Below are 25967 nucleotides of genomic sequence, written 5' to 3' on the forward strand. Positions count from 1 at the left end.
CATACAGGAATAATCTTAGCACAGCTAGTAGAAAAGGAAGTGTGCAGCGTCCAATTAGGAAAGTTCATATGTTTAAGGGGGGCTCTGATTTAGCTTCTAGATTACTTACTACTCCACAGGAATTAGGTCCCCCATTGAAGAGTGTGCAGGCCATCCTCACCACCTCCGCTTCCATCTTCCTCAGGCCTGGAAACACATCTGGATGAAGGGGATTACTCCATGCAAACTCCTCATAAACCTATAAATGATATATTGCAGAACAAGATCTAGGTTACTGTTTAACAAGTTCTGCAATGGGAATCAAAGGTGGCAATACAGACCGCCTTAGAAGTGAGCTAATTCAATTAGCTATTTTTAGCCACAGTAACAAGGAGCAGCAGCAGCAGGTCTTAGGCAGCCCAAAGCAGTGTTTTGCAGCCTTTAGATGTAGTAGTAACTGAAGCTATAGATGTGATGGAGACACTCACGTAGTCTACCCACTGTGGCTAACTCCAGAATTACCCTAGGGCACATCTGGCCTGTGGTACAATTATGCAACAACCACCAAGACGTGAGGAATGGCCTATTTTAGTAACAAATGTTGTTTAAATAAGTTATAAGGTGCAAACACACCTGTTCTCAGCTTACCTCTATTAAAAGAAAACAAAGGGCTGCTTTACAAGATCAACTTTTACAAGTACCAGCTTTTATTCTTAAAAAAAAAAAAAAAGCAACTAAAACTCTCGTTAGTACAAGAAGCAGTTGATATGTTTCTTTGAATAATTAACTTTAGAACAAGATCTATAACAGTAACAGACAAGTTTGTGGCCAGAGGAGAATTCTGGAATAACTACAGGCAGATAGTTCAGCTGGGAAAACAAACTCTTTGAAGCAGTAAGACTGTCCACCTGATATGCATCAAAATTGTTCTCAAAAGCTACCATTTCACACCAAAGTATTTTGCAACCATGGCTTTACACGACAAGCAAAAGCTAGTGTGGGCCTGATTCTGTTCTCCACTCGCCAGAACCAGAAGCAATTCTACTGAAGTCAGTGACAGCGTAATCAGCCAAAATACAGAAGAAGTGTCCACATATCTAGAACCAAAGAATTTAGCTAGATTTCCCGAAGAAAAGCTGTGATGGGGTTTATACACTCAAGCACCTGAAAGCAAGGAAAATTAACAAGCAATAGGAATCAAACACTGAGTTAAGTACCCAAATGGAGCTCATTACAATTACTATAAAAGATAGCCCCAGAAGACAGGGCTGACTAAGGGAAAGACGTTCTTTCTTCCTGGGGGAAGAATTTCTGATCTAGGCAACTAAACAGGTCTTTGGGCTGTTTAGAATTCTTTCAACCTTCCCAAGGAGAGAAGTTTCTGGCTATGACACAACAGGGACTTGGCTGAAGCAAGCCAGCCTTCTGATTCTACCACCGTCTGAATATTGGCTGCACTATACAGTTTGTTACAAGTTTTCATTTGCCTTGGCTGCAGGGCCCAGCTTAACAGGCTGTCCCAGTCAGAACTTCCACAGAAGCCTAATCCTGGAACAGGTAGCTGCAGGCAAGATTCAAGGTGTAGTCAGCCAATGTCAGTTTATCCATTCCCTCGTAACTTGTTACTTGCTTTATCATTCCAAATGTTTTACCCATTCTGTCTTGAATATCTATAGTGACGGTGCTTTGACAGCCATAGCCTTTGGTCATCTATTCCATGGCACAAATGTTTTGCTAGGACTCTCCCTCCTTCAGCCATATCTATCTCAATTTTTTCCCTTGGCTTCAGACCAATGTTTTTTGTTCTACCATCTTCCAAGACAAGATAAATAGGAATTATAAATAGGGAATTAAGGTGTTTATGGATATTCATCCCACAAAAAGGTATTTGTGTGACTCACACATAAATTATACCTCTTGAACACTTATTTACCTTCACTAGCAAGTGAGTGAGTTTCTCTTCCCCGCTGTATACTGTCCCAGAGACTTTCCCATCCTCCCAATGTACTTTACCTGAAAAATAAAAAGCATAAACAGCATACGTTTGCATAAGCAGCCATCCTAATATGAAAGCTACCCAAAAGTGCCAAAAACAGCATCTATCCTAGTAGCAATGCATACCACAAGTGTGATCCTCTCAGTTACTGATTAGCACTAACAATTCCCTCCATACTACCATTAAAATAGCTCAGAATAACATGAGGAAACTCTACTTTTTAAAATCATGGCAAAGAAAGTAACTTAACTGGAGTGCCTGACTGACTAGCAGCTTCTAAGAATTGGCAAGTCCTATGTAGGTTTGTCCAAATTTTGCAGATGTTTAAGTCAAGTTTTTTTTTTCCTCCTGTTGATTGTCTACAACTGGCTCATAATATAAAAGAGCTTTGAAAAAAAAAAAAAAAGAGCTGTGGTTAGTATGTTACTTCCAGACTATACTTGGATGGAAGTATTCAGAATGTAAAATGCTAAACCCTTCCTATAGCATATTTCCTATTTCACCAGTATTAGCATGAAACATTTAGCACTATTAGATTAGCACAAAACAAATTTCATAGTAATAAATTAGAAGCCATAAGTGTTCCATCACTTTTTACTGAATCCAATGGCTATAAAAGATGCAATAGTTGAGCAATGTGTAACTACAAGAGAATATATGTAAACAAGTTTGCAATAATTCCCATTCAAGTTCCAAAAACCTGTCCACACTGCTGGATTCTATTTGCTGAAGGTGATAACTATACAAACAGAACATTCAACCATGTTACAAGATATTTGAAAAACAATTCAAACCAATCTGTACTGGTAAAATATGCAATGCAAACTCCAGTTCCTGTTTTCACCTAAAAGTACATGCAAATTACTGCAACTTCAGAACATAGCAGGTATGTCTGGCAGAGCAAGGGCTGTGCCCTTACCAATAAGCACCTCCACACGTTGTCCATCATCCAAGTGTTTTAACTGGGTAACCTTCTAGCTCTAAAATAAAGCTGTAACATAAATGCACCATTTCAGGGAACATTTTCAATAGGATTCAGTTCACCGCTTTACCCAATACCATCTTCCTCCTTTTAAAACCCTTAAAAAAAAAAAAAAAAAAAAAACTTCCTCTTCCACTTGGAAGGGGAAACTTTCATAACTCAGGGAGTGTCAACTTCACCTACATACACATGACTCAGGTCCCAAATAGCTGTTGGAGAACGTAGAAGTGAACGATAAGGGTAAAAACAGACTGGGAGGAGGGTGGGGCACCTTTGAGGGAGTCAGAGGAAAAAAGCATTTTGAAAATAGATAGAAAATTGAGGGCATAGAAAACAGACATGGAAAAAGAGGACACAGCAAGCTCTAGAAGAAGTGTGGAGAATAGGAAAATTGTAAGATTGGTTTTACTGAAATTTTCCTACATACAATATTGTTTATTTCAGGTTCAGCGGTGTCAAACTGTTTCATGAAGAAAGTCCCGAAGCCAGGAAAGGTACAATATTAGCTAGCCCTCCCAATCAGACTCTTTAGGAAGTTGTAAATTCCCCTAAGTTTTCTGATTAGAACGTGGCAGGTACATTAACTGGAGTAGAGATTTTTTACAATAGAAGCGACTCAACAGTGAAGTTTCAGGTGCTGTCTACGTGGAACCAAGCCAAGGAAACACTATGGCATAAAACAAACTACAAGTCACAGTGACGGAGAGAAGTGAAAAATTCCATGTAAGCAATGTTTTGTACTTTGCTTTACAAAACAAAAAAACATGCTTCTGGCAAGAGCATAGCATTGGGTTGCTCTGAAGCATGTTCAAACCTGACTCCAAAATATTTTCCTAGTTATGAGTGTCAGTCAAGAAGAAATTGTCCTGCTTTTCTGGGCCAAAGACTTAGTGTCAGGACACTGCACCAGTTTAAAGAGAGAGACCTCACTCTTTCAATAAGGGCAGTTACAGTGTCCCGTTCTCCCCCCACCAACCCCCCATCACTGATTTGTTTCTGTGGGGTTGCCCATTAGAGCTGAACTGCTGCAGCCGATTTATTTCCCTTAGGATTGGAGGTGGAGGAGAAGGGAGGAAAGTGCATTGATGTATCTGTTTTGGAAAAAAGATCCCAAGAAGAGTAGTGGTCAAATTGGCCCATCCCCACCTCAGACAACCAGGAGACTATCCTTTCCTCCTTACTGTGACAGACTGGTCAGTGAAACAGAATAAAAACTTTCCGATTTCCTTTGTAACCATTACCCTCAAACCCAGATTGTCTGCATTATATTTCACTACCATGATGGAACAGAATTACTTTTCCATTACCTTCAGCATTAGAACACCAGGCACACGAGTTTTTTTTATGGGATGCCTGAGTATTAGTTAATAATTGTAGTTAATTAGAAACATGAAGATTGGTATTAGTCATTTACAGGACAGCATCAACCAACATTTGACGAACACCAAGAAAAATATTTAAGCTGAAACTATTTGTAGCAGTCACCAGGGTCCATTTTACCTTTATAGGTGTGTAAACATATAGCATAATTCTAATATTAGGCCTATGAAGTAGACCTGCATACAGAGGCGCCAACTCAGTGGATGCTCAGGGGCTGGAGCATTCCTGGACAGAACAGTGGGTGCTCAGCCCCCACAATCAGCTCCTCCCCCTCCCTCCCAGTGCCTCCCACGGATCAGCTGTTCAACAGCAGGCAGGAGGTGCTGGGGAGGAGGGGAGGGAAAGAGGAGGAGCAAGGGTGGGACACACTCAGGGAAGGGATAGGGAAGAGGCGGGGGGGGGGGTGCTTGTGGGAAGGGATGGAGTAGGGGCATGGCCGGCGGGGGGTGGGGGAGGGGGTCGAGCACCTCCCAGGAATTCAGATAGGCAGCGCCTCTGCCTGCATATATACACCAGTATATGCTCACTGTCATACCCATAGAGCTGTACTCCTTCATCTTCTCTAGTAGTACAGGTTGGCTCATGCCTTGCGCTGGCAATGCTTTGATATAACCCTTTCCATCATTCAGGAAGTGCAAACCAGAGGCTACATCATCCAAGGCCTTGTTAAACTGCTTCTGTATCTAAAAAGAAAATTAAATACCTTCAACAGGGTGCATACATTTTATTGTACCCAGAACATTCAGTGCTACTGACTGGAACAATAAGCTCAACACTGAACTGTGTTAACCTCTTAAACGGATACTGTCAAATATTGTGCATGTTAATTTCATCCTTTAATACCTATTTAGGGTCTTGAAAATAATTTTGTTTGTCAAATGTAGCAAAGCAAGATATTGGGCTTCCCTCCACCTTAGCCTTTTTATGGTGTTGAAGCCCATGATAATATAAACAGCTGATTTTATACCAGTTACAGTTTCAAGATGGATTACTTTAGGACCATCTCACTTCAGAAATCAGATATACATTTAGAAACTCTTAAAAAAAAAAAAAAATCTATATTGCACAACAACATAACACAATGAAAGAACATACAGATAAGACTGAGACACTAACTTCTCCCCCAGTCTACAGTTTGAAGGCCCAGACTTGCCCTCACAGCAGCACAGATCTCTCTCCCAGAGGCATTATCTAATATAGCTGTTGAGATATCAACAGTAACAGAGACTTTTGAACATTGGAATGCCTGGACATCAAGGTCTCTTGTAAGCAACATGATAGGTTTATGTGTCAGACTCTACTGATCAGTGGACATGCTTGGCAAATGAAACACTAACACATTTCTTTGCAATAGGCCAACATCTCACTAGCACTATCCTGAAAGTTTGGGTCATATACAAATAAGGAACAGTTGTAGGGAGCCCAGAACTACTTTGTGTCTCCTTTGCCAGTAAGCAAGGGACAGACATAAATGGAATATAATATGGAGTTATGAATTCATCTGACCCAGCTCATTGGCTACGACAACCAGGTCAAATGATGGCAGAATGTGTTGGTCAGGACTTCAGCATAAGCACATCAACCCCTTTAAAAAGGGAGATACTTGTAGCTTATAAGAGCTGGATAAAAGCTTTTAAAACTAGTTCCATGCATCAGTAATAATGCCAAGAGAAGATCTGGAAGAGAAAGCATTCTTTATCATGCTAAGCCAGTGGTTTTCAATCTGTGGTCCCCAGTCCCTTGGGGGTTCGCAGACTATGTTTAAGATTTCCAAAGGGGTCTGCACCTCCATTCAAAAAAATTTTGTAGGGGTCTGCAAATGAAAAAAAAAGGTTGAAAACCACAGTGCTAAACCACACATCTGTTACATCAAAAGACAAACTTAAGACAAACCTGGCCCCTGAATCCTTCGTTTTATTTAGTCTTTCTATTGTGACCTATGTCCTCAGGGCAGGGACTGTACCTTGTATGCCACCAAATACAGTATTGTCATTTACTAAATGCATTTTAAAAGAAGTTATACCTTTCTTGATGCTAAGAATTCAAGACAATTGCTGAATCTTGTAGTAAATAGGTTTCAATAAAAGAAACTCCATTGTATTTCTTGTTGTAATGATTACATAGCATCTGCTCTCTTAAGAGTAGAGTCCAAGCCATTCCTAACACAGATAGGAGTTCTAAGCCAATCAAAGACAAGGAAAATAACCTCTTCCTCTTGCATAACACAAGGTTCAGTTATCACATTCGTTCAGTTAACTACATACTGATGACACAAACAGAATGATAAATTAGGTAAAGAAATAACCCAGAGTAAACTCTGTGGCCTTCATCCACCAGCTGAGGCTATTTTCAGAAAGTCTGATAATATACAGAAAGGAGTTGGGGAAACTCAGCCACTTGGTATTACTGGTAATGAAAATGTAGTCTCCCTTTTCTGAAGCCAATACTGCTACAGAAAGATTACCTGGACTGTAAGCTCTTTGGGGCAGGGACTTCATGTTTGTCCAGCGCCTCGCACAAAGGTCTCCTGGGCGTTATTGCAATACAAATAGGACAGAAAGACAGAGCTGGCTGAATGTTGAGGAAAGCTCGTCAGATACTTACTATGGCGCCAAGAAAAGGCAGTTTTCTTAGAGTTTTAAAGAACCATTTTTTACTTCGTGATGTTAAACCTGAGATAAACAAGAAACAAAAATCAAAATTGAGCAACCTGCTCTGAGCTAATAAACCAAAAAAAACTCCTCAAGTTTAGTACTGCTGATATATGGCAGGAATTCTTGGCTAAATGAAACAATGAAGAAGGGATAGAGGTGCAGAGATGTAATACACTGGAGAAGGAAATTCAAATCTGACTCAGATTACATGCAAAGGTGATTTAAGAGCCTTGTTTAGTCATTAGTAGGCATTTGTCTAACTCACCATAAACATATATTCTCGCATTATTTGGCATTCTGGACAGGAAAGCTATAACAGGAATACCAGAGGTGAAATTCTGGCTCTATTAAAATCAATGGCAGTTTCTCTCTTGACTTCAGTGGAGTCATAATTTCACCTCAGGTGTCCAGCATGTTTTAGGTGAGACAGGAGGAGAACAAACATGAATAGCACCGGCCTGCATCACCTGTCTGTAGAGTTCTAAATACTGTGGGGGACCTCACTTCTATGAGGAGGACCACTATTCAGTAGAGAAAGAAATAGATGCTTATTGAGAGCATTTTTCCATCTCATTGCAGAATATCACTGGCCAGTGATTGCACTGTGCAACAAAAAGAAGAGATTGTGTTGTCAAATGGTCAGAGCAAGTGGCCAGGTACCAGGAGAATACTGGACATGTGTTCTGGCTAAACTACTGTCTCCTTTTTGGTGTGGGCAGTCACCTGATTTGTGCCACACATATCCAATTTTCCATCCGGGTTATGTAGAAATCTCATTGAAATCCAGATTCTGTTTCTGACCTTTGCTGGAGAAGCAATGATAGGGTTAGCTATGCTCAATACCATCTTTGGAAGACAATCTCTTGACAGCTATTGGGATTTAATCCAGCAGAGGGATGCCATGGATCCTTTAGCCACAGAAAAGTGATTTAAGGTTAGATCAGATCAGAGGAATTAAAGACATTGTACTTTATACACACTTTTAGGTAAACATTGGCAGCTACAGATAACACTTTCATGAAGAAACATCTGAAACTATCTTAAAATCTCACTCTAAAGACTTCACAATCTTTATCTTTGATACTAATATGACTTCTTTGCTTTGCTTCTTTTTTCATCTTGAGACACCAACAGGAGAATACAAACTCAGCTAACTTTAGCACTAATGTTCTGCAGAAAATACTTAATAGCTTAGATTTTGGAAAGAATTTGTATTACACACTTCGTTGATAATCTGCTTTTTGTTTGTTGTTTTTTCCTAGGTGTGCAAGTTTCTTCAAATTTTTACTATATACTTACATAAAATTCAAGATGTTTAATCTAAGATTTCCCAATACTATGCTAGTATTTAAAAAACAAATTAAAAATAAACTCAGGTACTAGTACTGTGTGAGCTTAAAACTCAGAGCCAAGAAATCTTCTGTTTATTCTTGCTAAAAAGAGTGCTCTTAGCAATTCAAATGTACTTTTCCCTCCCCTGGGAAACTGTGGGAAAGCACAAAATTAAACATCAAATTAATACACTGTTACTCCTAACAACAGCCACTAGAAATTACTACATACTCCTATGGGACTCACAAGGAGCTACAGCCTCCTCTCTCGGATAGGTCCAGTGATTTTTAGTACCACCTTGCCACAATAAAGAAGAATGCACAGCAATAGACCAAGAGATCCAATTTAATTTTTTACACTTCAAAACAAGGAAAAAGGCTCAGAACAGATGAAAACATGTGGGTATGTACCTTAAATAACTGACTCTCAGACAGTAAATGTGTATGATTAACGGAAAGGAAAGGAAGCCCCCTTCTTCAGCCCAACATGTGTTCCGGACAATCCTCCCCTCCTGGTGTTTTGCTATTGTGTCATGATTCCCCATAATGAACCTCACCAGAGCACAGAACTCAAAGGTGACAGTTTCTGACTTTTGATCCACAGGAATGACCAGCAAATGAGTGTTTAACCAGAAGTCCAATGGGAGGGGAAGAGCAGAGCAACTTTTCTGCATCACACAGGCACACTCTAGACTGTCTTCCACCACTCCCTAATATGGAATGGTTTAGCTACTGAAACGTCACCACGTCTTGTCCTTAATATGATAACCAGAGATTTTACTGGTACATTCCGGGTTACGGCAGAAGCCTGTTTAGAATGTTGTGACGCATGGCCAGAAAGGGTTAAACATCCTGCAGGATGAAGGACTTAAATTCAACCCTTAAAGACATATGGGGAGATAGTGTTTGTGTTTTAGTGTATTTACATAAATATGGATAGTGGTCAACAATGTAATCAACAGTCCCTGTCTATGCTGTATTCTGATAATTCAGAGATCAAAAGAACATCCTAACATTTAAATTAATTGTAAACATGGGATACCACTGTATTCATCTCTTTGTAATGTATAGCAAATCATCTGTCAATGGTGGAGAAACCAGACATTGTCGTATGCTAATCTGTGTGAATAATTAACAACTATGCTTAGGAAATGAGGCCCTATTGTTCCCCAAGGGACCCCAACTCTGTCAAAGAAAGCCTGAAATTGTACAAAAGATCCTTGGGTCCCAATCCTTTTTATCTCAGATCTGCTTAAGCTTCACCAGAGGAAGTTTGCTTTTCAAGATTGAGGTCCCAGTTCAGCTGGAAACACCCTGAATATAATATTGGACAGCAGGCAGGCAGTCCGCGACTTGATGTTCAACTTACGATAAACAGCACTTATGACGTTTCTGAATTGACACCCTGATTTGACTTTGGACAATTGGTTTTGACTTTACGAAGCTCGGTCCCGCAGTGGAGTGCGTTGTGATTCCGAGTTATGACATTTTGACTTACAAATGGTTCCTCAAAATTGCGTTGTGTCGTAAGTCCGAGGACTGCCTGTATAACCTATGGACTAAATTCTAAAAGAACTCTTTGAAACTACAAAGCTCACCATCTCTGCTATGTATCTGAACCTCAAAAACTGAACTCATGTCTGTATGTATATTGATCTTTTAACCATACTCACTCTCCTTCCCTTTTTAATAAATTTTAGTTTAGTTAATAATAATTGGCTGTAAGCACGTATTTGGGTAAGATCTGGAATATTCATTAACCTGGGAGGTAATGTGTCTGATCCTTTGGGATTGGTAGAACCTTTTCTTTTATATGATGAAATAAGATTTTCTGAAAATCTTCATTAGATTTTACTTGGGTACCTAGATGGAGGCCTGAGGCCGAGTCACTTTAAGGGAACCGTGTTAGTTTCTGGGCAACCAGTGAGGTAGTAAAGAAGCTGTTTTGTGCTGGCTTGGTAAATCTAAGTATTGAAATATCCACCAGCTTTGGGATTGTCTGCCCCATTCTTTGCAGTACATCCTAATTGAGTGACCTCAGCTGGCCCCCACTGAGATCCCAGTCACAAATGTTTCAACAGAAAAATATTTACATGAGAAATAACCCTGCCCCCACAAGCACATTAGGAAACTCAACTCCAGAGAGACATGCCAAGGTACTCACTCTCTGGTTGAAAGAGGATACTGTGCAGCCACACCACCACCAGAGTAGAAGCAAATGTTGAGCCAATCAGTTGCCAGGGTTCAATCCCAGCACACTGTCCATTCACAAAGCTCCTTGCTTTTTCTAAATACATGAGGATGATTTCCTTATAGGGAACAAAGGTGTCCTGGGAAAAAACAAAAACACACATTACAGAAGGTAAACCCGCCCCACACCTTTTCAAATCACTATGAATAAGGGCATTGAAGAAGAGTTATTCCTAAAATAGATATTGAACTGCCTCCCAGGTAGGTAGAGCTCCTACTAAAAAGGAAGGTATTCAGTATTTTGTGTTGTCAACGGTCAGAATTTCATCATGAGTCTCTTGATAATTGTTTTCCTTAAAGCCCCAACTCCTGGAATCAAGGGGTTACATGATGATTTCAGCCTTCATTCTTAAAGTAGTAAGTTTCTAGCCCTGCAGCTTTGTACTGCCAATGTGAGGGCTGGTCTACACTACATCGTTAGATCGACATTCCCCATATTGGGTCGAATTTATAACGTGCTTGTCTACACTACACTGCCCTTCCTGATGACCCTACAGGGCTTTTAAAATTGACGGCTGTACTCCACCTCAACGAGGCAGGTGGAGACCAGGATGGGGAGGGACTGGATATGGAGTAAGTAATTCAAGCATTATTCATTAATTCTGAGCTTCTTGGATGGTAAAGCGTTGAGCATTTTTAACGTGTCAACTGATAATATATTGGGCTTCCCTGCCCAAAAGTAATCAGCAAATTAGAATGCATCACTAATTTTAGAGTTTAATAGGATAAGACCAAAACCCGGTATAAAAAAAAAGAAAGGAGTCCACACTAATTCATTCCAATTGGCACAAGATTGTTTGTAAATTGGTGTAGCAATGCTGTTTTCAACTTTAGCATAGGTCTACACCATTTTCCTAACAGCTATTTAGCTAGCTTTGCTTGAGCCACACAGCCCATTTAACTCTTTGCACTCTGCAACACTCGGTGAGTCCCACACTTTTCTCACTTTCCTCTGAGCAGAGCACGCAAGGAGGCAGGTTTGCACAAGTCCTGGACAATGATTCTGGGTGTCTTCCATTCTGTCTTTTATGCAGTAACTAAGGTTAAGATTGCGTCATGGTTATTTTTAGTAAAAGTCACAGACAGGTCGCAGGCAATAGACAAAAATTCACTGGAACCCCATACCTGCCTGTGACTTTACTAAAAATAACCGGGGGGGGGGGGGGGGAGGAGGAGCAGGAGGAATGACTTCTGGAGTCCCACTGCCTTAGGGTGGGGCCACAACCCTTGCTCAGCAGCCTCATCCACAGGGGGAGAGGGAGAGCATGCACAGGCACCCACGGGGCAGGAGCACATGGCCCCGACCCCAGCCCCAGAGGGGAAAGGAGGTGCACAGCTCCAGCCTCAAGTCCAGTTGCTGACAGCCAAAGAAGTCATAAAGGTCTGGTAAAGTCACAGAATCCATGACTGCCATGACCTCCATGACTAAACTGTATCCTTAGCAATAAGTCAAGTTCTACTTTTACTGAGGGTCAAAGTTCAGATACAACTGTACCATTTGCTATTTTTAGGACATTGGCACAGAGATGCACTGATTAAATCCTGCAAGCCACAGTCCTCTGCCTGAATACAAGAGATAACAATCCCCTCCCTTGTAATCTTGTTCACAGACAGGTTGCATTTAGTTTCTTGCTGCTTCTTCCTCCAGCAACACTGGAGCTACTGACCATCTGTGCTTAAAGGGAATATATTTCTAGCTTTACAGAAGTCAGCCGACTCTCTTCAGTGCTCCTCTTCCATCAACCACTCTCCAGGCTGGATAAGCTCAGTGGCCTGGACAGAATTTAAATCAATCTTTATATAACTACAGAACCTTGTGGAAAAAAAACAAAAACCTGTTCTAACTGGATGTGCGCGTTGTGGGAGCAACACAAGAGGCCTTATATTTGAGGGTGTGAGTCAGTCAACTTCTGTGATGATTTTATGCCTTAAAAACTCCAAGACACACAAAACTCATGAGCACACGGATAAGTTCTTATGTTTCTAATTGACTAAAACAGTCCCCTAAAGTAGAAATTCACCATGAGATCATTTATTCCCTGCCTTCCAGAAAGAAGGATCCAAATATTTGATAAAGCATTCAATTGTTTACATCATTAGTACTTGCAATATTCACATTTTTTTTCCAATGTAAATGCATTCAGAAGCCTGCGCCATTGAAGCGCTTTTATCAATAAAGCTTGGGAAGACATCCTGATGACCCCACTTTTAAGTCCATTAGTTGGTTGGGTTGGTTCCAGATATGGCATGACTGCTACCACAAACATATTAATGTCAACAACTGTTACCATCTTCCACCTCAAAAGGAATTACATTCAGACAGCACAGTAAAAATCCATCAAAAGGAAAATCATACATCTGAGCTAAAGCTAACCAGACTGGACATCTTAGTTGTGCCAGTAAAGTATTTTCCTGGCAATTAAGTTTAAAACTTCAGTAGGTCCCTGCGCACCAGATTAACAAACTGCGCAAGTGATAATGTGGAGAACCTTGCTCTGCGCTGCCACAGTGAACAACTAAAATGTAGGTCTCCATGGGTATCCAAATGACAGCATTTACTAACATTAAATTCACTTATAGGAAGAGCTAAAAATAAGGTCTCTTAAGGAAACAGGATTCCCCCAGTAGGATCACATAAAATTGTTTGAGGACTAAGACTAGCTGTTTAAGGAAGTATAGGGTTATTTTAAGTACCAAGAGAAAATCTGTGCTCATTACATCATTAAAGGTATGTTTAGAACCATTTCTAGAGTCCAAATTGTATCTTTTACAGATACCCGCATCCCAAAGTACGTGACAGCAAAAGGAGATACAATTAGAATGACAATTTCAGCATTCAGGAAGGACATTTTCTGGCTTGGCATACACAGAATACTTAAATCATCTCATTTTAGCACCCATTTATAATTCCTACAATCTCCTCAAAATATTGAATAATATTTCTTCAAAACATTGAAAAACAGGAACTGAATACTATTTTCTGATGTTTCAATAGACATTATTGCTAACATCAACGTTACTTAGCTTGCATTCATTTTTATCTAATGAATGTTGTATGAAGCAGTGTTTGTTGAACATTGCATCCTAACTTGATTACACCATGTGTAATACCTAGGACTTTGTGCATACTTTATTTGATTGGTGTGACATTATCTTTCAGTTCAATGTCACTGGGCTCCTCAGGGTTAAATTAAAGACAGCAAGAGTAGAAATAAATAGTTTTGGTCATGACAGTTTAAAAAGTTTAAACTGTGTTTACAAACTAGCCTGTTTTGAACTATGATGTATTCTTCACACTTGACAGGCATGAAAATGCTACTCACCTGTCAACTTGTAAACTCCAATTTAAATGCTCTGAGTATAGTTTTCAAGTAGGAAAGCCTTGTTTACACATCTGCTGCTGCTAATGGGTGTAGCAGCAAACAGAGCTGGATCAATGTTGAAGACAGTGTAGTTATTTCACAAACTGTGGCTAAATGATATTCACTTATTTTTCAAGCTTAGATATTATCTGATCAGACATTTCTTATGTTTAAGTATTAAGATTTAAGTTGATCATGTTCCTCTTATTTTCTCACTTTAACAAACCTCGATATTTGGACAGACATTGCATCTGATGTGACTACTCAGAGTAAGAATTTAAAAGATATACTGGCCTAGATATTAACCCTACTAGCTAGGTCACCTCTATTTAGAGCTAAAAAATAAGCCCATGTCTGCATTACAAGTTTTTGTCAGCACACCTCTGTTGGTCAGGGGTGATATTTGCAACTGACCAGCTGTGCCAGCAAAAGCCCGTAGAGTTTAGCCACAGCTTATACCAGCAAAACTGCAGTTTTGCCAGTATGGTTGATTTTGCCCTGGGGAGGCCTGGAATAAGCTATGCTGGCAAAAGACAGAAGCAGCATCCATAGTAGGAATGCTTTGCCAGTACAGTATATCAGGGAAGTAATATTATTCTAATTCTGGGGCTACATGCTATAGGTAAAACTGGTGTGTCAGGCCCCAGCTCCCCAGGAATGAAGCAACTCTGATAGGAAACGCATGCACGCTTCATGCTTGTGTGCCACCTAACTCTGAACAGTGTGCCATATGACTGGAGAATAGCTAACATTGTGCCTATATTTAAGATATTTAGAACACATTATGAAGGAAAGAATAATCAAATTCATAGAAGTAAATGGTAAAGGGGGATGCAATGCAACATGGGTTGCCAAAGGTAGATCAGGCCAGACTAACCTGATTTCTTTCTTTGAGAAAATAACTGATTTTTTAAAGATAACGAAAATGCAATAGATTAATATCCTTGAACTTTAGTAAAGCATTTGACATGGTGCCACATGGGAAGTTAACAGTTAAATTAGAGAAGATGGGGATCAGTACAAGATGTGTAAGGGGAGAAGACAACAGGTTGTGCTGAAAGGAGAATTATCAGTCTGGAGGGAGGTTACCAGTGGAGTTCCTCAAAGATGTGTCTTGGGACCAATCTTATTCAATATTTTTATTAGTGACTTTGGTACAAAAAGTAGGTGTGCGCTAATAAAGTTTGCTGATTGTACTAAGCTGGGAGGCATCATCAATACAAAGAGTTTGGAACATCATACAGAAAGAGGTGGATGACATTGAAGACTAGGGTGACAGACGTGGAATGAAATTCAATAGTACAAACTGCAAGAATATGCACTTTGGATCTAATAAGAATCTTTGCTACCACCTTGAAGCTAATCAATTGGAAGCAACAGAGGAGGAGAGAGACCTGGTTGTGGGGGGGTCGATCAGGATTACTATGAGCCACTAACATGATGCAGCTGGGAAAAAGGAAAATGCGATCCTTGGACGTGTCAGGCATGGCATTTCCAATAAAGATAGAGAAGTATTAATGCCATTATACAAGGCACTGGTAAGATCTGTTGGAATGCTGTGTACAAGAAACATGAATTTAAACAAACAGATGCAGAGAACAACTGCTAGGATGATCAGGAGAATGGAAGGGCTTGGCTTGTTTAGTCTTGCAGTAAGAAGGCTGAGGGGGGATAGGATTGCTCTTTATAAATACATAGGGGGTAAATACCAGGGAGGATGAAGAGCTCTTTACATTAATGGAGAATGCTGGCCCAAGAACAAATGGATATAAACTGGCTATGAATATATTCAGTCTGGAAATTAGAAGGAATTTTCCCCCAGGTCAAACTGACAGTGGCCTTGGGAAATATTTCACCTTCCTCTGCAGCATGCTGGTGCTGGTCACTTGCCAGAATTATCTGGGTATATCCCACAATGGCAGGGAAACGAGCGGAAACGAGTGCTCCTCAGTCACTCCTGTTCTCTGCCTGTGGTACGTAATAGTCTATAGTTGAACAGTCCTGTGGGCTTGGTTGTTTGGTTTAGCACAGGGGTGTCTAGCCCATCAGAACTTTTAATCTGGCCCTCGAGCTCCTGCCGGGCAGTGAGGTTGGGAGCTTTCTGCACAGCTCCCAGAAGCAGTGGCATGTCCCCGCTCCAGCTCTTATGTGTAGGGGCAGCCAGGGGGTGCTTCATGCTGCCCCCTGCAACTCCCATTGGCTGGGAACCATGGCCAATGGGAGCTCCAGGGGCGGCACCTGCAGATGGGGCAGGGTGCACAGCCGTCTGGCCGGCGCCATGCCTCCACGTAGGAGCTGTAGGGGGAACATACTGCTGCCTCCGGGAGCTGCTTGAGATAAGTGTCACCCGGATCCTGCACCCCTGAGCCCCCATGCTAACCCCCTACCCCAGCCCTGATCCCCCAGGTCCCAGCTGGAGCACCTTCCTGCACCCCAAATCCCTCATCCCCAGCCCCACCTTAGAGCCTGCTCGCCTAGCCAGAGCTCTCATCTTCCCCCCGCACCCCAACCCCTAATTTTGAGAGCATTCATGCCCACCATACAATTTCTATACCCAGATGTGGCCCTCGTGCCAAAAGTTTGCCCATCCCTGGTTTAGCGTGTGGGTGCTGGGTCGTATTGGTGGCCTGTGATATACAGGAGGTCAGCCTAGGTCATTTGTTGGTCTCTTCTGGCCTTAGATTTTATAACCGACACTTATTCAGTTACATGAACATTAAATTTATTCCAAAAACTGATACACTGAAATGAATATAAAAAGCTATCATTTAGAAAGAAAACTTCTCTGCCAGATAAATTCTATGCTAGACTAAAGGTACAGAAACTGAAAGAACACCCATACGTACCAACCGCCCCAGCAAATCAGGATGACTGGCTATGCAAAGGCCTAGTACAGGTCAATCACAAAAATAAATTGAGGCAGAATAAACAGAGCAGTAACTAAAAATAAAACAGAAGAATTCTAAGTTCCACCTTACAAAGGAAAAACAAAACCATTAAAAGCAAGACAGGGGCCCACTTTAAGCAAGTCCTAAAGAATGTGTAATTATATGAAGTGCCCAAGGGAATCCAAGAGCAAGACAAAGATAAGTAAAGGCTAAGATATCACAAGCAAACCAAAGATTTTTATCAAATGTCAAACCCCAGAAACCTTACAGTTGTCCCCACTAGAAAGCTGACTAGATGTTGACTGCCTTACATAAACAAGAATTACACTCCAATTGCAAAGCGACAGCATTTACTCTGAATTGTAGGCAAATTGCTGTGTATAAGCTAATTTGTTAAAATAAACTGTATTTACAAAAAACACGCATTTCTCAGAGGTAAAGTTTTCAAGAGCACATAAGGGACAGAGCCCAAGTTACTTCTGAAAATGGGACTCAGGGCAGGTCTACACTGCAACCAGGATCCACACTCAGAGATCGATCCACTGGCAGTCAATTTAGCGGGTCTAGTGAAGACCTGCCAAATTGATAGCAGATCACTCTCCAGTCGACCCCTTTACTCTACCTCCGACGAGAAGAGTAAGGTAAGTCGACGGGAGAGTTTCTCATGTAGACCTCATGGTAACTCGACCTAAGGTACATCAACTCCGGCTACGTTATTCACATAGCTGGAGTTGTATAGTGTAGGTCGACCTACCATGGTAGTGTAAACAAGCCCCAGCTTCATGTCGATAGGCAATGATTTTGTAGGTGGCACATCCTCTCTCAACAGACTCGGTAACATTTTTTAAAGCTCCTAATTCACTTTTGAAAAAGTGACATAGGAGCCAAAGTCACTTAGGCAGTTCTGAAAATTTTACCCCAAGTCTCTTAAGAAGAAATTGATGGGTTTCTAGGTAACCTCATATTGGTAAGAGCTGCCAACTCTCTTGATTGATTTAAGGGCTACCTCGAGATTCCCAAAGTGAACCCATTCTCCCAGTTCACAGAAGAGCAGAGACCTGAAAACTCTCTGGATACAGAACACCAGTGTGTTCAGTTTTGTTTTCTATGACTTATGTGCGGAAATCCATTGACTGATTTGGTTTGCACGGTGTGTGTTGTGGATCATAATGTACTTTCTCATGGCTCTCTAGAGCACAAACTCTTTACCATTTATGCAGCACCATGCAAAGGTATCAGCAGCATTAAATACTGAAATTTAGTAGTAGACAACTGTAAAGCAGACTAGAAAATGGTAATTGTGCTTTTTCGATGAATTCTAGCACAGGGCCTGGCACAGTTAACCAATACAGTAGAACCTCAAAGTTACGAACACCTCGGGAATGGAGGTTGTTTGTAACTCTGAACAAAACATTATGGTTGTTCCTTCAAAAAATTTACAGTTGAATGTTGATGTAATACAGCTTTGAAACTGCACTATGCAGAAAAATGCTGCTTCCCCTTTATTTTTTCAGTAGTTTGCCTTTAACAAAGAACTGTATTTGCCGGGGCGGGGGGGGGGGGGTGCAGTCTCTGCTGCTGCCGGATTATGTACTTCCGGTTCCAAATGAGGTGTGTGGTTGACTGGTCGGTTTGTAACTCTGGTATTCATAACTGAGGTAATACTGTACAGTTACGGAAAACCATTAGTATAATCGCTAAATGAATGAAACTATTACACATTAAGGATCCACCTTCTCTGTGACAATCAAAACACCCTCCCTTCTAAATACTGATGCTGTCAGAACAACAAGAGGTTTTGAAATATACCTCATTGCAGGTCATATGCCCTTACTGACATTTTGCATACATGGATCATTCTTGGTCAGCTTGAAGGGACACAGTCTCAAAATTCAAAACTTCCAAGTTATATTTGCATGCACATTTTATGAAATAAGAATTTCATTGCTCTTTTACAAAAAAACAAAAACAAAAAACCAAGCCACTACAAAAAAATCATGCCAGCTGCCAACAGGCCAGGCCATATGCTGTTCTCAAAAAAACACCCAATTTTGAGAAGCCTCAATTTCAGTTTCCCCACTCCACAGATTTCATTAGAAAACTGAAGAAAGCATAAACATGTTGCTCATAGTTCTTTGAAAGAGCCCATTTGATAGGAAGACCAATAGAGCATTTAGTCTATAGAAAGACCAGCCAGGGAATTAAATACCCTAGAACAAAGAACCAGCAACTTTTTTTTTAAAGTGTTTCTTTACTCTCTTAAGAGAAGGGGAAAAAATTAAAATAGTTCGAGTATGCTATTATTTACAAAGAGATGGAGAAACAGATAAGAATTCAGAGAGATTATGTTGTATAAGTTTCTAAATTACGTTTCCTAAATTAGTCTTACTTCCAAAACAGGATCTGCAGTAAGAGGAAAAGGGAGATGTCTATGCTGGTTTCATTAGGTTCTGCAGCACTTCAACAATTTAAAAAGGATTTTTCTAAGGAACAAAATAATCCTGTGAGAATCACTGCTTTCACCCTGTAATGGCTGAAATAACCAAGGCCTTGTCTACACAGAGTTGCCAACAAAATTTATATCAATCAAAAAGTGCCATAATTACATCGTTAATGCATGTTCACACTATGCCCCGTCTGTGGGCAGAGCACATCCACACTTGGTGCTCTCGCATGGGCGGTGAGAGCAGCGCTCTGTGGGTAGCTATCCCACAGTGCTACTCGCCATCTTCTGCAGCTCGGACTTGTGAGAAGGCGGAGTGAACCGCAGCACGTCATGGGTGCGGGCTCAATAACTCATGAAGCATTATTTTCTGTCCCAGCTTTCCACAGATTTCCAACTGCTTTTCGCAGCATTTTCCAACGGCCCGTTTGCTGTGCACCTGCCACCTCTGTGTGAAAGGATGGATCCCGCAATGCTGTCTACTGTTGTGGTAAGCGTTAACGCATCGTGCATCGTCATGCAGTATATCATGAGCTCCCAATACGAACAGGGATCAGAGTTGCCGGACACTGAGTACCACGGAAAGAAACACCAGATTACTTTTGGCATTCATGGAGCACCTGCACATGGTGGACCATCGCTTTTGGGTTCGGGAAACAAGCATAGGGTGGTGGGATTGCATTATTATGCGGGTCTGGGATGATGAGCAATGGCTACAGAACTTTCAGATGAGGAAAGCCACCATCCTGCAACTGCGTGCAGAGCTCACCCCAGCCCTGTGGTGCAAGGACACCAAAATGAAAGCAGCCGTCTCGGTGGAGAAGCACGTGGCGATTGCAGTGTGGAAGCTAGCAACTCCAGATTGCTACCCGTCAGTCGCAAATCAGTTTGAAGTTGGGAAGTCGACTGTTGGGGCTGCATTAGTGCAAGCGTGCAAAACCATTAATCACATACTGCTACAAAGGACCATGACTCTCAGCAATGTGCGCGAAATAGTGGATGACTTTGCAGAAATGGGATTCCCTAACTGCAGCAGGGCGATAGATGGAACGCACATTTCAGTTCTGGCTCTGGACCATCTTGAGACTGAGTACATCAATAGAAAGGGTACTTCTCCATGGTATTGTAGGTGCTTGTTGATCCACCGGGGCATTTCACTAGGGTGGTCCGGGAAGGTGCATAACACACACATTTTTCAGGAACACTGGCCTGTACAGAAAATCATAGGAATGGACTTTCTTTCCGAATCAGAAGAGTCTAGTGAGGGATGTTGAAATGCCCATAGTGATCCTGGGAGACCCAGCATACCCTTTACTCCTATGGCTCATGAAGCCTTACACAGGAAACCTGGACAGCAGCAAGGAGCGCTTCAACAATAGGCTGAGTGGGTGCAGAATGACCATGGAATGTGCGTTTGGCAGCTTAAAAGCGCACTGGCACTGCCTTTATGGCAGGTTAGATCTAAATGAGGAAGACATTCCCATGGTCATAGTAGCCTGCTGCTTGCTCCATAATCTTTTGAGGCTAAGGGTGAAAATTTTCCCCAGGAGTGGAGTGCTGAGACAGATCCCCTGACTGCTGATTTTGAGCAGCCTATACCATGGCTATTAGAGAGGCGCAACGGGGGGGCCCACTTCGAATCAGCAAGGCTTTGAGGCAACATTTCGATAATGAGCACCAGTAATATGACAAATCTTCCATGCTGCATTAATTTCACTTATCTTATTTTGCCTAAAGCTTGTGATGATTCCTGAGTGGGATTTGTAATCAGAAAATGATTAAACTGCATGTATGTTTTACTACCAGCAGCAATCACTATGTGTAGTACACAAATAAAGATTGGTCATCTTTCAGAGAGTGTGTTTTTATTAAACACCAATTAACACACACAAAAACCTTGGTGGGAAGAGAGGTAACAATGCAGTGCAGTGCACTGGAGGCTCTCATAGCCGTGCATAAGTCCAACTATCATCTTGGAAGCTGCCTGAAGGGGTGGAGTGAACGGGATACCAAGAAGTTCTGGAAAGTTGCAAGGAATGTGTGGGAGGAGCTTGGGGAGGGAATACAAAACAATTTTCTATCACGTGCAGGGGGGCAGCAGCGAGCATGCATCTGTTCTGACTGTAGCACAGGGGTGGGCAAACTTTTTGGCCCAAGGGTCATATTGGGGTTGCAAAACTGTATGGAGGGCCAGGTAGGAAAGGCTGTGCCTCCCCAAACAGCCTGGCCCCTGCCTCCTATCCACCCCCTCCTACTTCCCACCCTGTCTGCCCCCCTCAGAACTCCCAACTCATCCAACCCCCCTGCTCCTTATCCCCTAACCACCCCCTCCCGGGACCCCCCACCTCTAACTGCCCCACAGGACTCCACCCCGTACTCCCTGTCCCCTATCCACACCCCTGCCCCCAACAGGCCCCCCATGCCTATCCAACCCCCCTGCTCCCCGCTCCCTATCCACACCCCTGCCCCTTGACAGGCCCCCCAGGACCTCACACTTATCTAACCCCCCCACCCCGTTCCCCATCCCCTGACCCCCATCCACACCCCTGCCCTCTGACAGGCCCCCGGGACTCCCACGCTTATCCAACCCTCCTCCCCCAGTCCCCTGACCGCTCTCCCCAGAACCTCTGCCCCATCCAACCACCCCCTGCTTCCCATCCCCTGACTGCCCCCTGGGACCCACTGCTCCTTCTCCAACCCCCCAACCCCGGCCCCATTACCATGCTGCTCAGAGCGACATATCTGACCACCATGGGCCCCAGCCGGAGCCAGACACACAGCTGCGCTACCCTGCAGGAGCATGCAGCCCCGCCGCCCAGAGCGCTGCCCTCACGGCGGCATGGCTGCAGGGGAAGGGGGCCAGCAGGGGAGGAGCCGGGGTCTAGCCTCCCTGGCGGGGAGCTGACAAGATGGGCAGGACGGTCCCACAAGCTGCATGTGGCCTGCGGGCCGTAGTTTGCCCACCTCTGCTGTAGCATGATTATGGACTTCAACATCTCTGTTTGCTCCTCCTCCACATTTATTATCTGCTCATAGGCATTACGAATGAGCTCCTTACTGTCCGTTCTGTCCCGCTTTTTCAAGAGCAAGTTAAGATAAGGTACTCTCAATGCACTCTTAGAGGAAGGGACGTAGACCAAACAGACTTCGATCATGCAGTATGGCTTCTAGAACACCGGGCCAGTCTAGATGCGAAGTGCTTATGTAGTTCAAAAAATAAAAAAAAAATTAGCATGACAGTTAAATGCTGTTCTGCTGTTAGAATGCAAGTTCTGCAGAAGAGAGTCAGACATGTATGCCAATCTGCAAGCAATACGCTACACCTAGCAATTTTTCAAGAGATCCTGATTCAATCACAGCCTAACCGGTGCAGTTACTTGCTCCATCACTTTTGGCAAAAGAAAAAAATAGGTTTTGTTTTTGTCAAGTGATCTCTTGCACATGCCAGATTTCTGTGTCAGCCCTGGCTATTGCAAAGTTTCCTCAATATAATGTGGTATTGCTCATATCCTATAAATGGATATATAGGCACTACCAGACATTACTTCACTGAAATTCTAACAGTAAACAGAAACCACAAGTCACGCTCTCCTGCTAGGCAGCTCATACCATCAGATCACAAGACGAGGCAAGGGAGAGAGAAGAGAATAAGTAGGACCATATCAGCCACTATAAGATCTTTTGTTCTATCTTCTGTAATACTCTATATTTGACTTTGAAAGGGCCCATGGCTAAAAAATAAGAGCATGGTAACCTGGTTTAAGATGACGATTGGTCATGCATCTTGTATTTAAATGCATACCCAGGACACTGCTATTGCAAAATACTCTGGTATACGTACAGTACAATACGTACAGTACAAAATACTCTGGTATACATACAGTACAATCAGAACACTAGCACTGAGGGAACAGCTACGTGCAATGCATTTTTGACAGTTGATTGGATTTTCAAACACTCCTAAATGACATGTACTCCTAAAACATTTAAGTGTTTGAAAATCCCACACTGTCTCTCAGACGTCCCTTTTCCACAATCCTTACCTTTCAGAGAAGGTTTAAGTAGTTTGTGTAGCAAGTGCCTTCGCACGCATACATCTGAGCTCTTTGCTTTCTGCCTATAGTTCCCCATCCCCAGTCTACCCAAGGGAATCACTGTACTAAACTCTTCCCAGAATATTGTAAAACTTGCATTTAAGGATGCTGCCCAGCAACTGAGGGGAGGTAAAACCAGCTATCCTACTCATAATGTCAAACAAGTCTGCCAGTCACTATAGTTACCTTATATACAGAAAAGGAGATCAGAGTCATAAAAGAGTATGTGAAAATAAGTTGAACTACAACAGATTAACAATCAAGAAATAATAGCTTTCTTTGGAAAGACTGAATTTTGAGTTTTAGGACACAGTTCCTGGCGATCAGGTTTATAAAACAACCTGCTTGCTTGTTCTTCAGCCCCAATCCCCAAACTCTAGCCCTCTGGATATCATCTTATCTGATCCTCCCTAGGCCACCACACAAAACTCCTTTTGTTTGTTGCTATAGGAAAAGCATTTTTATAGCAGCAGAGCACAGCCCCAAGAGAGCAGTCAGATTGATAGAGCCTACAATAAGGGAACATTACATAATTACACCTTTTAAATAATTAAGTTCACAACACACATAACAAGCCATAGAAATGAGCAACGCATGACAGACAAATGACAGCTTAATATCCCACAACACTTCATATTCTAGTTTTATTTATTAAGAGGGTGCAGATGTGCCTGAAATAAAGAGGAACCAATCTTCAAAGAGATCAGTTTCACTGATATATACTGGTGTGGGGGACAGAAGAGGAACAATGGATGAAAAAGATCAGTTTTCTTTGTGTTAATTGTCTAGACAGGCAAACACACTTAAGGGGGAAACACCGTGGAAGCAAATCCCTTGGAGAGAGAGGAAGATGACAGGGGACCCAGCCCAATTAACTTGAACACAGGATGTATTCTCTCTGATAGGTGCTCTTGCCTTACTGACCTCACCCACCACTAGAAGTGCTTTGGAGGTAGTAGTTTCACAAGTATGGACTTAATTATTCACACATTTAACAAGCCCCAGAAGTTTCAATAACTTCCCATTTCTGGATCTAAGAACATAAGAATGGCCATACTGGGTCAGACCAAAGATCCATGTAGCCCAGTTTCCTGTCTGACAGCGACCAATGACTGGTTCCCCAGAAGGAATGAACAGAACAGGTAATTGTCAAGTGATCCATCCCATGGCCCATTCCCCACTTCTGGCAAACGGAGGCTAGCGACACCATCCCTGCCCATCCTGGCTAATAGCCATGTATGGACCTACTGTCCATGTATTTATCTAGTTCTTTTTTTGAACCCTGATATAGTCTTGGCCTTCTCAATATTCTCTGCGAAAGAGTCCCACAGGTTGTCTGTGCCTTGTGTGAAATATACAAGAATGGTCGATTGTAAATCCTCCTCAGAACGTGAAATCACCCTGTAGCAGCCGGACAGGACTGCCTTTGTCCAATATAAATAAGGAGGAGTCTGTATTACTCTTCTAAGGCCACAGCTACACACAAAGTTGCACTGGTTTAACAAGAGTTGTGAATTTCTACTCGTTCAACTTCATGGGCAGACACTTATATCGGCTTCAGCCCAGTTTATTTCAGGTGTAAGCTACACCAATACATCCGGTTTTAAAACAGCGTAAGAGCGTGCATAGACACAGAAACTCGCGCCGATTTCACGAAAGCCGGATTTCCACTAAACCAGTACAACCTCTATGTCTGGACAAGATCTCGGCTGGTACAACCTCACTGCATAACCTCCTAGTGTGCCCGAGCAACGAAAGACACCACCACCTTTCAGAAGCCAGGCTAACCCCACGGTCGTCACCAGCTCCCCCCGAGAGCCCTCTCTCCCGGGGGCGCTGCTCACACCGCCGCAAGAGACACACGGACCCTTCCGACCCCCCGGGCCGGCGCTGCCCCCGAAACCCCCTCTAAAGCCCAGCTGGACACGGACCAGGTGACAGCCCGAGCGGCCGCGGCCCCCGGCCGGCTCACGCCGATCCTCGCCGCCAGGTACCAGGGGGAAAGGGCCGGCGCTCACCATCGTCGCCGCTGCTCCGCGCAGGGACCCCTCGGAACGGGACGGGATTCGCCTCCTCCCCGGGCCCGCCCCACGCTCAGCCCACCAGGGCGCTGCGCTGCGCTGCGCTGCGGCTTGGCGGCAGCGGCGGCGGCGGCTGCTGCTGGCCCTGGCGCGCAGGCCGGGCTGAGATTGGGAGCAGCGCCGCTCACTGCGCCTGCGCTGCCGGCTCGAAAATGGCCCCATTCGCCCGGCCCCCGCTGCCTTATCACTCAGAGAACAGGGCCCCGCCCGCCACCAGGGAGGCGGCCGCAGCGCCCCCTGCTGGGGCAGAGTTGATCCGACGACACCCAGGCAGCGCTGCGGGGCTCCCCCCTTGGCCCCTCGCTCCAAGACAGGCCAGAGCCCACAGCTCCTCAGCCTGGCTTTCCTTTGAGGGGATGGTGGGTTGGCGTCACTTTTCCCCTGCAACCAGCCCCAGTGCTGCTTTATGCAGCGCCAAGGGTTCTTGCTGTACAAGGGCTCCTCACCTAGCACAGCAGGCCGGGGGCTACCCTTTCTTCCTGCAGCCAGTGCGGAGAAGATGTGCCGGGGACTGGAGGTTACCAGGG

General features: G+C 43.2%; 1 protein-coding gene across 1 annotated transcript in view; it reads right to left on the reverse strand.

Annotated features, from left to right (window-relative positions):
- The window catches only part of SGPL1 (sphingosine-1-phosphate lyase 1), a 45153-nt gene extending 19682 nt beyond the window's left edge, over nucleotides 1-25471 (reverse strand). The window contains exons 1-6 of the mRNA XM_077822875.1: nucleotides 25378-25471; nucleotides 10487-10652; nucleotides 6942-7009; nucleotides 4873-5020; nucleotides 1913-1992; nucleotides 110-238 (exon numbers count right to left, since the gene is read on the reverse strand). Of these exons, the coding sequence (XP_077679001.1) occupies nucleotides 110-238; nucleotides 1913-1992; nucleotides 4873-5020; nucleotides 6942-7009; nucleotides 10487-10652; nucleotides 25378-25380 (594 nt within the window). The 5' untranslated portion in view covers nucleotides 25381-25471. The remainder of the gene's footprint in view (nucleotides 1-109; nucleotides 239-1912; nucleotides 1993-4872; nucleotides 5021-6941; nucleotides 7010-10486; nucleotides 10653-25377) is intronic.
- Between the last annotated feature and the right edge of the window lie 496 nt (nucleotides 25472-25967).

The sequence above is a fragment of the Eretmochelys imbricata genome, chromosome 7 (assembly GCF_965152235.1).
Source record: "Eretmochelys imbricata isolate rEreImb1 chromosome 7, rEreImb1.hap1, whole genome shotgun sequence".
Classification (NCBI taxonomy): domain Eukaryota; kingdom Metazoa; phylum Chordata; order Testudines; family Cheloniidae; genus Eretmochelys; species Eretmochelys imbricata.